At 32.7% G+C, this 14,544-nt stretch overlaps 1 protein-coding gene across 1 annotated transcript in view; it reads left to right on the plus strand.

The window, feature by feature from the left end:
* The first annotated feature begins 1,703 nt into the window (after positions 1-1,703).
* Positions 1,704-14,544, plus strand: part of LOC143064703 (macrophage mannose receptor 1-like) — a 67,597-nt gene continuing 54,756 nt past the window's right edge. The window contains exons 1-4 of the mRNA XM_076237736.1: positions 1,704-1,813; positions 3,935-4,083; positions 13,075-13,226; positions 13,852-13,970. Of these exons, the coding sequence (XP_076093851.1) occupies positions 1,753-1,813; positions 3,935-4,083; positions 13,075-13,226; positions 13,852-13,970 (481 nt within the window). The 5' untranslated portion in view covers positions 1,704-1,752. The remainder of the gene's footprint in view (positions 1,814-3,934; positions 4,084-13,074; positions 13,227-13,851; positions 13,971-14,544) is intronic.

The following is a 14,544-nucleotide window of genomic DNA, read 5'->3' on the forward strand; positions in this document are numbered from 1 at the left end:
ATTTCAGTTTTTATGCTACATTGTCTTGGTTTCTCAACAAAGAAAGAAACGCTGACTATAATCAACGATTGAGTGCTCTACGTGGTAAAGCCGAATTCTACAGTAGGTTATCAATAATGGTGAATTATATTGAGTTGCACTTTAAGAAAATATATACTAGTAGTAAAGTTTATTCCAGACAGTACGTTACACTCACAGTATGATAAATACACACTGATAATATAAACTTATCGTGTTATTTACACGTGTTATTTAGGGTCAATTAATGTCACCATTCAATAAAACGCATTTCGTCTTTAATTATTTAAAATCTGTATTCCACCCCAATCCGAAATCTCTATCAATAGAGAAATGGTGTATTGTCCTTGAGCGCAAATTCTTCGGAAAACCAAAGCTGTTTGTAAACAAATGTGTAGACTGGATGACATTCAAAATCTTACACAAAAACAGAGGATTATCACTATACGTATGGCCTTTCCTCACCTCTCCTAGCTAATCATATTGTTAAAGACAAAAGGTTCCGTAGTATATTTTAGCTTATAACAAACGAATGTGTAAGTTGCCAAAAATCAAACAAATGCCTGCGAAAAAAGATTCATTTAAAATGGATCCGTACATGAACACTGACACCATTGTTTCTGAAATGACATGTATACAGATCTTCATTTTAAGCACGACTGCGTTTACAATTAGCAGCACCATAAAACTAGTGTATATTACGACAATGCACGCCATAAAACTAGTTTTTAATACGATAATGCACGCCTGAAAACAGTTTTTTTTAACATTTCTTTTTTATATTTCAAAAGTATATAGCTTTGAATTGAGTTTTTACATTGAATATTTTTTTTTCATAAAATGAAAAAAAAATGTATGAGATATTGACCATTTAATTTACATATCATAACAAAAAGCAATATGAATTACAACTGTCGACCAAAAAGTGACTCAATAACACTTAAATGGGTGTCTCTTGTGACTTTCTATTCACAAAAAAAATGTTCAGCGATTGTGTTTGAGAGAACATTACAGCAGACATATTCGTAGTTCGTAGTATACCCTTTTCAAACATTTACCACAACTCAAAACGCAATGAATAACATATCTTTTTGTTGGTTTAATATGTACAATATCTTAAGGTTGCTTATTTTAAATAATGATTATGTTGTTGTTTTTTTTTCGATACAAAGATCTTCATTGAGACTGAGATTCAGAAAAGACAAATGTTCTACAAGTTGAGATGTATGTGTGCCGATGACAAGGACTAAAACGTATGCCCTAGTCTACTTATATTAGTGCATCACAATCTGATTCATATCTGTAGTGATTGACATATCTATATCAAAGTTTGTTCGATCATATACCCTGTAATCGTTCCCATTTGTGTATATTACATATCAGTTTTATCCATTTTATGAACCGAGGTGCTTCAGGGGAGAACGTCTCTTCATTATATTTTCCTCTAATTTAAATAAAATAATATTTAGAAACTTAATCAAAAAGTGCACGATATTTGAAATTTTCTGGTTAAAAGAAAAAAGATATTTGAAATCTAATTGGATACCTGCTTGGTTATTTGTTCAAGTTTTGAAAAAATATTTAGGCATGCGTTTTATACATTATTTGGTAGATATCTAATATAGCTATAATTTACCAGCAGTTTACCTTCAAGATACCCCAATTATCATTATTATTGTTATCCCCTTATTTTCTCATTTACTGTCCTTAATTGTGTTCATAGACTATGGTGTAATGTGTTCCTGTAACTGTTTACGGGTTTTTATTAGCATAAGTCTTATCATTGGAATCTCAGGTAAGATAACGTATTTCTTTTTTGATGTTACATGCGCTTCCCCTGTATCATGCACAAAAAAAATGGGGAGGGGGGAGAGGGTTTGTACTCGCTTTCCTCACAATCACGAAATATGGTTGACATTAAATGAAACATTAGTTAAAAAAGTATTCATTAATACTTTTGCTTGTATAATATTTTGGTGACTATTTTTGAATGCTACAATTCTTGAAAAGAACAAACAAAGAAAACGAACAAAGGGACGAATTATTACTTCTAAAGGTAATTTTATTTAAAAAGAACAAAAAAGAAAGTAGCACATTTTAGTAAGGCAGCAACCCAACAACACAGCATGAGACTAAAAAACAACATATGGCAAATTCAAATGATTTCTGAATCGGAATAGTGTGGATGTGGTTGAATTATACAGCGATTAATTGATTGGTAACTACTTAACATCAGTCAGTAAATGTTGCATGCATTTTCATGAAAACAATGTGTAGATTAATAGCTATATGAACATGAAATATGCTAGGTTCTTGACCGACAAGCTGAGTCTCATTTTTTAAAAGTGCTATCTTACATGACTCTTATCTCAACTTTCATCCAGAAAATGACAATTAGGGTTGGTTGAGTGACTTCAAAATAATTGACTCAGCTTTCCAATTGTGAATTGTCCATTTCTGTGTAGCAACCTTCCGGTAGTGTCTGCAAATGGAGTACTGTCTTCCAGTTTATACGATTACTTGGGCTTGCGTTTTCTGTCATGATTTATATGATAAATGGTTCCTACTTGTAAGGGCTCGTAGTATTCATTGAAAGTTTTCTGTAATCCTGATTTGGTTGACCATTATGGAATATCTGTTCAACAGATGACCACGGATGTGTTTTAATCGTCGTAGCCCCATTCACTTTCTCTTTTCCTCGATTGTAAAAGTTCTAAATGATATATATCAAGACAGATACAACGCACCTTTATTGCTCCATTCACATCTCTCTGTCTCTTTTTCCTGTTTCTTTAATACTTTTCCTATTTCTTCACTTATTTGAAAGCCCATCTGCTCATTCGTAGTTCTTTATGCAAGAAGATAATCAATGTTCCGTAACAAATATTCTCGAGAAATTTCATTTTACAAAATATATATATATATGAAGAGCGATAAGGAATGCTATTTTTCATTGGATAAAGTCAGCGCATTTATATATGTCTATGCCGTAATGCTGGCTTAAAAGCACACTATGCATCTCTTTCAGAATTAGGTGGTAGCATTACACTGTAAGAATGAATGACCTCTCAAGATTACTTAGTAAAAATGTACAATATATGCAGTGAAAGCTTCAACATTTTTTTTAATTTATTGATATATCGTCGCTGGGCTTCTAAAATGTCGTATATGACTTTTTTGGCTAAAAATACTTTTTGACACCAATGGTCTGGGCGGCAGGAAATCTTTGGTATTACAAAATAGAATACAGTTAGACCAATCAAAATGTGTGAAATAAGACATATTACAAAATTGCCAATGTCAGTTGTTTGTAAAGTTTGCTTCCAAAATGTTGTATGAAAACTTAAAAATCGTTGTAGAATGGCTTTGGGAAAAAAATAATTGTACATTTCTTTATTTCTGTGAAAATAGTTTAAGTTCTTGGATAATCCAGAAATGTCAAAGTTTTTATTTCACTGCTATTTACAAAAATGTTCAAGTTCACATACGACATTTTGGAAGCATGCATTTTGCCAAAAATTTCAAAGCCTGTTTGTGAGAATTTTTTTTATTGAAAAATTTGTAATTTACGACATTTTAGAAGCCCAGCGACGATATGTTTGTCTACCGTCTATCCATGTAGTGTTGATCTATTTTGTCAGTACTTTTTTAATTGTCATTTAAAACAAATGTGAATTTGTTATTACTATTAAAGTTTAACATAACTGATTTGATATTATTTTCGTTCAGTGACTGATGATAAAATAAATATTCATATCATTACATATATGTTTATATTATATGGACTATCATATCCTTTAGAAATTGACCTTTTATGTCTCGGTTGAATTTTTAACCTCCCTTTTACTGACAGAAATGCATTAATATGAATGTCACATCGTGTTTTGTAGTGAATGTTGTTTTTCTTTTTTTTTAGGTCTAAGATGTCCCCTTTACTGGCAATTACAGAATGGCGATTCCTGTTACCGGTTTAGATTTAGAAATTTGTTATCATGGGGGAATGCGGAAGCATGGTGTCAATCTCAAAACGCACATCTAGTCAAATTAGAAACTGCCACGGAAAGGGTAATGTCATACAAAATAATAACTTAATATTCTCGCACACATCTAGTCAAGTTAGAAACGGCCACGGAAAGGGTAATGGTATACATCATGATAAATTAATATTCAATGACTTTACTTCTCACACACATCTAGTCAAGTTAGAAACGGCCACGGAAAGGGTAATGTCATACAAAATAATAACTTAATATTCTCGCACACATCTAGTCAAGTTAGAAACGGCCACGGAAAGGGTAATGGCATACATCATGATAAATTAATATTCAATGACTTTACTTCTCACACACATCTAGTCAAGTTAGAAACGGCCACGGAAAGGGTAATGGCATTTAACATAATAAATTAATATTCAATGACTCTATTGCTCATGCTCATCTAGTCAAGTTAGAAACGGCAACGGAAAGGGTAATGGCATACAACATAATAAATTAATATTCAATGACTTTATTTCTCACACACATCTAGTCAAGTTAGAAACGGCCACTGATTTCCTTAAAAAGTGATTAAACAAACATACTGGTTGAAGTGACAAGTGGACAATATCTCTTGTCTTTTTTTGTTGATTTTTGTTCTTTTATATGTTTTGGAGTTGAGTTTGACATCCATTTTTACTGAACTAGTACACTTTTTTTGTTCAGTTTAGTTTAAACAGTATTTTATTCAAATGAATTGAATTGGATTGAGCAACAGACATAGCCTATGTAAGCCCTCTCCACAATACAAGGTACAATATATTACATTCAAACAAAGCAACACATACACAAACATAATGGCAACACATAATTAATTTTTCAAAAATACCTCTTAGCTGACTGGACGGATGCTTCAAATAGTTAATCCAGGTAAAAAGTATGTCTTTTTATAAATGCTTCTTATCGTTAACTCAGAAAAAGAAGAAAAGACAAGAATGTGTCCAAAGTACACGGATGCCCCACTCGCACTCTATCCTTTTCCATGTTCCATGGACCGTGAAATTGGGCAATAATCTAATTTGACATTAAAATTAGAAAGATTATACTATAGGGAACATTACACTACAAACCATTAAAGTCTGAAATGGCGAACATATGTACTAAGTTTCAAGTTGATTGGACTTCAATTTCATCAAAAACTACATTGATCAAAAACTTTAACATGAAACTCTCACTTTCATTTTCTATGTTCAGTGGACCGTGAAATTGGGGTCAAAAGTCTATTTGACTTTAAAATGAGAAAGATCATATCATAAGCAACAAGTGTACTAAGTTTCAAGTTGATTGGACTTCAGCTTCATCATTAACTACCTTGACCAAAAACTTTAACGTGAACGGACGCACAGACGAACGGTACGACGAGGGGCATTATGTTTTCTGGTCTGTGGCTCTGTTCGTTCGTTCGTTCGTTCGTTCGTACGTCCGTCCGTCCGGTCGTCTGTGCGTCCGTTGAGGTTAAAGTTTTTGGTCAATGTAGTTTTTTATGAAGCTGAAGTCCAATCAACTTGAAACTTAGTACACTTGTTGCTTATGATATGATCTTTCTAATTCTAAAGCCAAATTAGACTTTTGACCCTAATTTCACGGTCCACTAGACATAGAAAATGAAAGTGAGAGTTTCATGTTAAAGTTTTTGGTCCAGGTAGTTTTTGACGAAATTGAAGTCCTATCAACTTGAAACTTAGTACATATCACTAAAAACCAGTAAAAGTCTGAAATGGCCTATATCTGCACTAGACTGCACTGACGTTTACTCGACCAGTCTGAATTGGTCTGAAATTAACTTGATAATACTCGACTGTAGTCTGAACCATACTTAACAGTCTGAATTTGTACTTGACCAGTTCTTAACCATTTTATACGAGTCTGAACCATGCTCGACCTAGTCTGAACCATACTCGACCTAGTCTGAACCGTACTCGACCTAGTCTGAACCGTACTCGACCTAGTCTGAACCGTACTCGACCCTCGACCAAGTCTCAACCAAACCTAGACCTATTCTTTGTATCTATCAACTGAATTTTATCAATTTAGGAAATATTTTTAATACAAATGAAATTTGAACAACAACTTGATATTAAAAATGTATCCAATATAGTATTGAAATTAAAATAGAAATATAAAGTCAACACAATATTAATCAACACTTACATAATAATATATATCAACTTTAAAATACAAATAAAACAAGCTGATCAAATAATCTAAAAAATGAACTGTGACTAATATTTTCAATATCTCTGAAGTGTTTTATGCTAACTGGACTATTTTCACCATTAATCTACTTAAGCCTAGTATAGATTTATGTTCAACTTGTCAGTTGACTTTAGTTAATAATGCAGTGAATGTTTTTTTTTATTAATATTTATATAAAATAATATATAAAACAACTTAATAAATTAAAAAAAAAAAAAATGAGACCTCATTGTTTTGTTTTATCAAACCAAGAATTTAATATAATCATGATAATAGAATTTCCATAGCGTCCCTGATCACTCTGATTCGAACAAAAAATTCTCTGAAACTGATATTATCAAGATGCTTGATTTCTTGATTGACAACATATTTGTTACATTCGGAGGACGTGTTTTTCAACAGACTGTCGGCATTCCAATGGAAACAAACTGTGCCCCTCTACTTGCCGACTTGTTTCTTTATTATTATGAGGCTGACTTCATGCAGGAACTTCTTAGGAAGAAAGATAAGAAGTTAGTAATATCCTTTAACTCTACTTTTCGCTATATAGATGATGTTCTTTCACAAAATAATTCAAAATTTGGTGACTATGTGGAACGCATCTATCCAATCGAGCTAGAGATAAAGGATACTACAGATACAGTTAAGTCGGCCTCATATCTTGACTTACATCTAGAAATTGACAATGAGGGTCGGTTGAAAACAAAACTTTACGACAAAAGACATGATTTCAGCTTTCCAATTGTGAACTTTCCATTTCTAAGTAGCAACATTCCAGCAGCACCTGCATACGGGGTATATATCTCCCAATTGATACGATATTCCCGTGCTTGCATTTCCTATCATGATTTTCTTGATAGAGGGTTGCTGCTCACAAGGAAGCTTTTGAACCAAGAGTTCCAAATGGTGAAGTTGAAATCATCCCTTCGTAAATTTTACGGAAGCCATCACGAGTTGGTTGACCGTTATGGAATAACCGTTTCACAAATGATATCGGATATGTTCCTTACATCGTAACTACAATCCCCTTCCCTTTCATGAATAGGACCTACCGAATTAGACTATTTATCGGATTTGTTATCACATAAGCAACACGACGGGTGCCGCATGTGGAGCAGGATCTGCTTACCCTTCCGGAGCACCTCAGATCACCCCTAGTTTTTTGGTGGGTTCGTGTTGTTTATTCTTTAGTTTTCTATGTTGTGTCGTGTGTGCTGTTGTTTGTTTGTCTTTTTCATTTTTAGCCATGGCGTTGTCAGTTTGTTTTAGATTTATGAGTTTGACTGTCCTTTGGTATCTTTCGTCCCTCTTTTGATAACCTTTTTAAAAATGGAAATGTGTTCCAAAGTAAGAGTAAACATTTATTTCAACTGATTTAAGTATTTTTTGTCAAATTAAAGACTTGGCATTCATTATTAAGCACTTTAATATGGTCTAATTGCCTCATTACATGTGTGTTTTATCTGTAGGTTAAAAGACAGCCCTAGTTTCTTAAATTCGTGTATTACTTACCTTAAAATTGAGAAAGGAAATGGGGAATGTGCCAAAGAGAAAACAACCCGACCATAGAGCAGACAACAGCAGAAGGTCACCAACAGGTCTTCAATGCAACGACAAATTCTCGCACCCGGAGGCGTCCTTCAGCTGGCCCCTAAACAAATATATACTGGTTCGGTGATAATGAACCCCATACTAAATTCCAAATTGTACACAAGAAACTGAAAGTTAAAATAATACAAGACTAACAAAGGCTAGAGGCTCCTGACTTGTGACAGGCGCAAAATTGCGGCGGGGTTAAACATGTTTGTGAGATCTCAACCCTCCCCCTATACCTCTAGCCAATGCAGAAAAGTAAACGTATAACAATACGCAAATTAAAATTCAGTTCAAGAGAAGTCCGAGTCTGATGTCAGAAGATGTAACCAAAGAAAATAAACAAAATGACAATAATACATAAATAACATCAGACTACTAGCAGTTAACTGACATGCCAGCTCCGGACTTCAATTAAACTGATTGAAAAAATATGCCTTCATTATATGAATATCAGGCACAATCCTCCCCCTGAGGGGTTTAGTATCATACCATCATAACACATATGAGAAGAAGATAACCCGTGTCATGCCAACAACTGGTTTATTAATAATATATCTGTTTAGTTCCGATGCAAAGACCCTAGAAGTGAATCAATATTAACGCCAAAATATGCAATCTTTAATGACCTGACAACAGTATCGTAACTATATCCCTTCTTAATAAGTCTATTTAAAGGTTTTGTTAGCTTCTGAGGTGAATACTGACATTTTTGTGCTTTATAAAGAATATTTCCATAAAATATTGGATGTGAAATACCTGAACGTATAAGAAGTCTGCATGTTGAGCTATATTTACGAATGATGTCCTTATACCGATGATAAAATTTAGTAAATGTTTTGACTAGTTTGTGATATAGAAAACCCTGGTGTAATAATTTTTTCAGTAATACATAAATTTCTCTCGTTAAAATCTAAAACATTGTTACATACACGAGCAAATCGTACAAGTTGAGATATATAAACACCGTAAGATGGTGACAAGGGAACGTCACCATCTAAAAATGGATATTTAATGATTGGAAATGAGAAATCATCTCTTTTATCATAAATTTTAGTATTAAGCTTTCCGTTAATGATATATATATATATCTAGATCGAAGAAAGGACAGTGGTCATTGTTAGTATTAGCTTTATTTAAAGTAAGTTCAACAGGATAAATTTCTTTAGTATACATACTGAAGTCGTCATTATTGAGAGCTTTTTATCGTCCAAATATCTTAAAGTATTCTTAAATTTGTGTATCAGATGGGTCTTTGCTGATTTTTGTCATAAATTGTAACTAATAGCAATACAAAAACAGGTCCGCAATAAGTGGTGCACAGTTAGTCCCCATTGGAATTCCGATAACCTGACGATATACGGAATCTCCAAAGCGAACAAAAATCTAGTAAAAATTCAAGAGCAGATACAGCCCGTAACAGAGTAGTGATCGAATTCGCGTTTCTTTACCGTCAGAATAAGTTACGTTATCGACAAATTTATTTCAGAAGTGACATAATTTAATTTTCTTCATCGACAAAATATTTCATGTCCAACGTGTAAGTTTTCATTGTTTAAGTCGAAGCTGTTTTAACACAGTAAAACATTTTTTATAATCAACCTCTGTCATTGGCATTTTCATTTTAATGGTAAAGGATTGCTCAATGTAGATATTATATACTGCTTGCATTGTGAATATTAATGGGATTCAACACTGTAATAGTTTTTCTTTCGTCTGATACAGAATACCCCATATCTTTTCTTTTTCATACCTATCTGTTTATTATGTCCCCTGGATTATGTCAATCATACGTTGTTGCAATACCGACATGCTTGTACTTTGTCACAGAAAAAACTGAAATAAATTTCCTTCACATCGAAGTAAAAAATACAAATGTACCCTTTAACATTTGAAATGTTGAAGACATAATTGCTCTATATCTTAAGTTATTGACGAATATTTGAAATTTAAACCTCTATAAGATGCGATGTACGGCATTTCATTTTATCATTGGTAATGATCCATATCTGACAGAGAAGAAATATTCATAATTATCAGAAAGTTTTCATAAATATTGTTAATACCACTAATCGTTCCAACAATCAAGACAACAGAGACAAACAGGGGAAAAAATATGAAAATGAAAAGATATGACTGAAGTGTTAGCATGTTCAGGAAGACGGCACTCAATTTACAAAAAAAAATAATTGATGTTTTAAGGAACTGTAGAGGTCTCCACAGGTTTTCAACAAGGGTAGAATTCAAAACCTTGAATATGAAAGCCTCGAAATCCATGATACTTTTTCTGTGCGGTAATTATATCTACAAAATCCAATCATGTACACGACATATAATATTCATACATTATATAAAAAAAGAAGATGTGGTATTATTGCCAATGAGACAACTATCCACAAAAGACCAAAATGACACAGACATTAACAACTATAGGTCACCGTACGGCCTTCAACAATGAGCAAAGCCCATACCGCATAGTCAGCTATAAAAGGCCCCGATTAGACAATGTAAAACAATTCAAACGGTAAAACTAACGGCCTTATTTATGTAAAAAAAGAACGAAAAACAAATATGTAACACATAAACAAACGACAACCACTGAATTACTGGCTCCTGACTTGGGACAGGCACATACATAAATAATGTGGTGGGGTTAAACATGTTAGCGGGATCCCAACCCCCCCCCCCCTAACCTGGGACAGTGGTATAACAGTACAACATAAGAACGAACTATAAAAATCAATTGAAAATGGCTTAACTCATCAGATGGACAAATATACAAGTGGACGTGGGCCGGTATGTATATTTATATATTGGGGATTTATTTTTGTTTCCAAACAGAATTCTAAGGTTATGTATAAGTGCCTCCGTTCACTGCACAATTGTAAATTGTCTTCCTAAAGACCAGCAAAAATAAATGGCACAAGTTCACGTAGTCATAAAAGAAGTCGTATAATTTACGATAAATCGAACAAAAAATCAGAAATACGGAATATTATATGTTAATGGTTAGGAAATCCGTTTCCCCTACATGTTTTAAAAGTCAAAGAAAAATGTTTTCCCTGATACAAGCGTTTTAAGAACCAGCTTTGTGTAACCTATAGACAAATTCGACTGGATATAAGGAAGTTTTAATATGTTTACTCTGATTTGAAATGATTTTTAGCCCGAAAAAATTAAGGATTTCATTCCTATCAAACACCTTTTTAATTGTTTACCAGTATATTTCTTTTAGTTTTGGGTAAAATTGTAAAGGAAATAATAGTATCAAGACGTCCTTCCATAAATCTTTTTTTTTCTGTTCTGACTTTGAAGAAATGACTACTTTTCGTCCAATCGACATATTTTGTTTCATATTATTAGAATTATTTTCAATATTATCGGTATTAAACTTGATTATCGACACATGAAAGTTTGTCAGCATTGTCAATCTTTTTAACGTTAAAGTACCAATAGTTCGGTCACTACTCAATTAAGTTTGTCGATAACGTAGCTAATTTTGACGGTAAAGAAACATCAATTCGATCACTTCTCTGTTACGGGCTGTATAATATCAAAGCATGTCCAATTGACATAGTTGTTTTGTTTATTGCTATTAAAAAAATGACTTGTATATTCGAAAGGCCTTGGTTTTTTTTTTTTAAATTAAACAGGATGTTGCAATTTTGAATAAATGTTATTTAGAATTTAATACCTCTGACCAGGTGTGATCTTATTTATGAGTTTGCCCCAAGCAGAGGTTAAACTTTATATTTCACCACTACTAAGAAAAACAATTTTCTTTACTTAATCAATTTTATCCCTTTTTAATATAAATTATAAATAATATATTATTTTTTATCCTAAATATAATAATAGATATATTTCTAACATAAGGTTAAATAATTTATAAATTTTGTTGGCTGTTGTTATATATGTCAGTTAAAAAGAAATTTATTTTAACATTTAAAAAAGTAGAGGTTATTTCGTCTAGTATGGTTCTGACTGGTCGAGTATTGTTCAGACCTTTGGTTAAGTATGGTTTAGACTGGAAAAATTGGTCGAGTACAAATCAAGAATGGGTTGAGACTGTTTCAGACTGGTCGAGTATAGTTCAGACTATTTTCAACGGCAAAGATAAGGGTCAAGTACGATTCAGTACAGTCGAGTATGGTTCAGACTGGGGTCGAGTAATGTCAAGTTAAAGTCAGACCAATTCAGACTGGTCGAGTAAAAATCAGTACAGTCGAGTACAAATATAGGCCATTTCAGACTTTAATGGTTTGTAGTGTATGTTCCATATAGTATAATCTTTCTATTTTAATGCCAAATTAGATTATTACCCAATTTCACGGTCCATTGAACATGGAAAAGGATAGTGCGAGTGGGGCATCCGTGTACTTTGAACACATTCTTGTTTTTACTAATTTATCGCACCTGAAGAATAACGACAGTGAGTAATAATCATATTGATACATTAAAGAATCATAATAATATAACTATGTACAATTGTTTTTGTTTAGGGGCCAGCTGAAGCCCACCTGCGGATGGTGGATTTTCTCGCTGTGTTGAAAACCCATTAATGGCCTTCTGCTGTTTTCTGTTCTTTGGTCGGATTGTTGTCTCTTTGACACATTCCACATTTCAATGACAATTGCGACTCGATTGTTTTGAACGCATTTTCAAAATTTATTCCAGGATTAACTTTGATTTAGCAATGTCTTTTATCATATGTCAATTTGATTGATGCCCCCAGTCCTAGCTGGATATTTATTACAATGAAAACCTTTTAGGGTATATAGATATAAGAGCATCTTGCTGTTGATTATAATAAATAAAAATCTTTACATTTTGTTATTCTTGAAAAACAAAATTTAGTAAAAATAACAAAATTTACAGAAACACATATATCACAACACAAATAAACCAACGCATTTTGTTATAAACAAGGTCGACTATACGATATGGGGGTTTTGTCATTGTTGAAGGCTTACGGTTGCCTTTAACTGCTTCTATCCACTTCATTTTAACTTAAGTGAATTGTTCATTGACAAACGGTGGCCAAGTGTTCTAAGTAGTTCTACTACTGTAATCACTAGCCAGTCAACACTGAGGTTGTGACTTCGAACCCCGTTCGTGCGGGTGCACACGACGCCAGTCTTTATTGACTAGGATTGCCAGTGGCGTTAAAACACAACAATCAATCAATTAAATGTTTCGAATGCCATTATCGAATAGGGTTATTTTTTTACAGGACTGGGTAGTAGGCAATTTACAGAAAGTACAACAAAATCCTTTCCGCAACAACACCAGTATTACATCATTTTGGACTGGGTTGAATAACAATGGAACCTCAGGTGGAAACTTTGTATGGGCAGACGGTTCGGCAGTCGATCCTACAGTAGTGTAAGTTAATTTTAGAAAACCTGGTACTTTAATAATTTATAAAGTATGTTTTTTTTGCGATTTTTGCTATAATCAGGTATTTATGCTTGGTCATCTGTTTAGAAAGTCAAAAACATTATCCTATTAAAGGAAAAATTTTGCCTTTGATCTATCTGTCGATGAAATTAGAAGTTTTAAATACTGAAGTCGTACATCCTGGTCGTTTAGATCACCTGGTTTTAAGCTATGATTAATATGATGTATGTTTAAAATCTACAAGTGGTTAATATGAATATGCACGTAAAGATGCAAAATATAGATTTTTTCAAAGGGATGGGGGTTATACATGTATCTATAAGATAGCATTTTGAGCTAAAACAACCAATTAATATCTCTGACTTCGTATTAAAGTAGACGGGGATATTAATTCGTAATGGTGTTTTATTATCAGATAAAAACCGAATGTTTTCGTGCCTATGGTGTAGTTTGGAACAATGATTTTGCATAGTAAGAAGGTTCTCACTATTAACATTCTTGGTTTGAATAACTTCCTTTGTATTTGTTTTTCTAGATTGTGAGTTTGTTGGGTTAAACAAACCAAAAGCAATTTTATGCCATCTTTTTAATTATATCATGTTTGTTTCAGGAGAGGACAGTCTATAATTATAACCGCACAACGAGGAAGATGTGTAAAATTTGTAAACAACAAATTGACAAATGTCAAATGTGCAGAATCAAACGGTTACATTTGCGAGCGACATATTGGTATGTGAAAGTTTACCTGTATGGTGTATGTTAAATCTGTATACTAGATAATATTTAAAGTTTAAAAGTCAAATAGTACATAAGAAGACAGACCCGGAGTGATTTTTTTTTAAATATCGAGATACCGATTTGGTTGTTTTAAGCACAAAGACAAATATCTAATTATTGTAAGTATAAAGCAATTCATGTTTGGCAGCGTTTTCTGACAAAAAAGTTCTTTGGTTAAATTTTTAATAAGCATATAATATCACATGATGTGTAATTGTGTTTTAAATTAATTTGTATATTTAAGAAAAAATCCAAAAAAGTTAGAGGCCAAATAAAATGTTAAAAAATATCAATGAAAACAATCTAATATATTGTAATATCGGTTTTGTATTTAGTTGTGTTGTCTTTTGGTCTTTTTCGTGTTTTTGGCCATGGCGATGTCAGTTTGTTTTCGATTTATGAGTGAGAATGTTTCTTTGATATTTTTTGCTTCTCTTTTATACCTGTAACAGGTACAATAACATTTTGGAAAATACAACTGTGAAAATAGAGTTATTTCATTTTTTTTATACAAAGAAATTGGTAT

Source organism: Mytilus galloprovincialis, chromosome 2, assembly GCF_965363235.1.
Source record: "Mytilus galloprovincialis chromosome 2, xbMytGall1.hap1.1, whole genome shotgun sequence".
Lineage (NCBI taxonomy): Eukaryota > Metazoa > Mollusca > Bivalvia > Mytilida > Mytilidae > Mytilus > Mytilus galloprovincialis.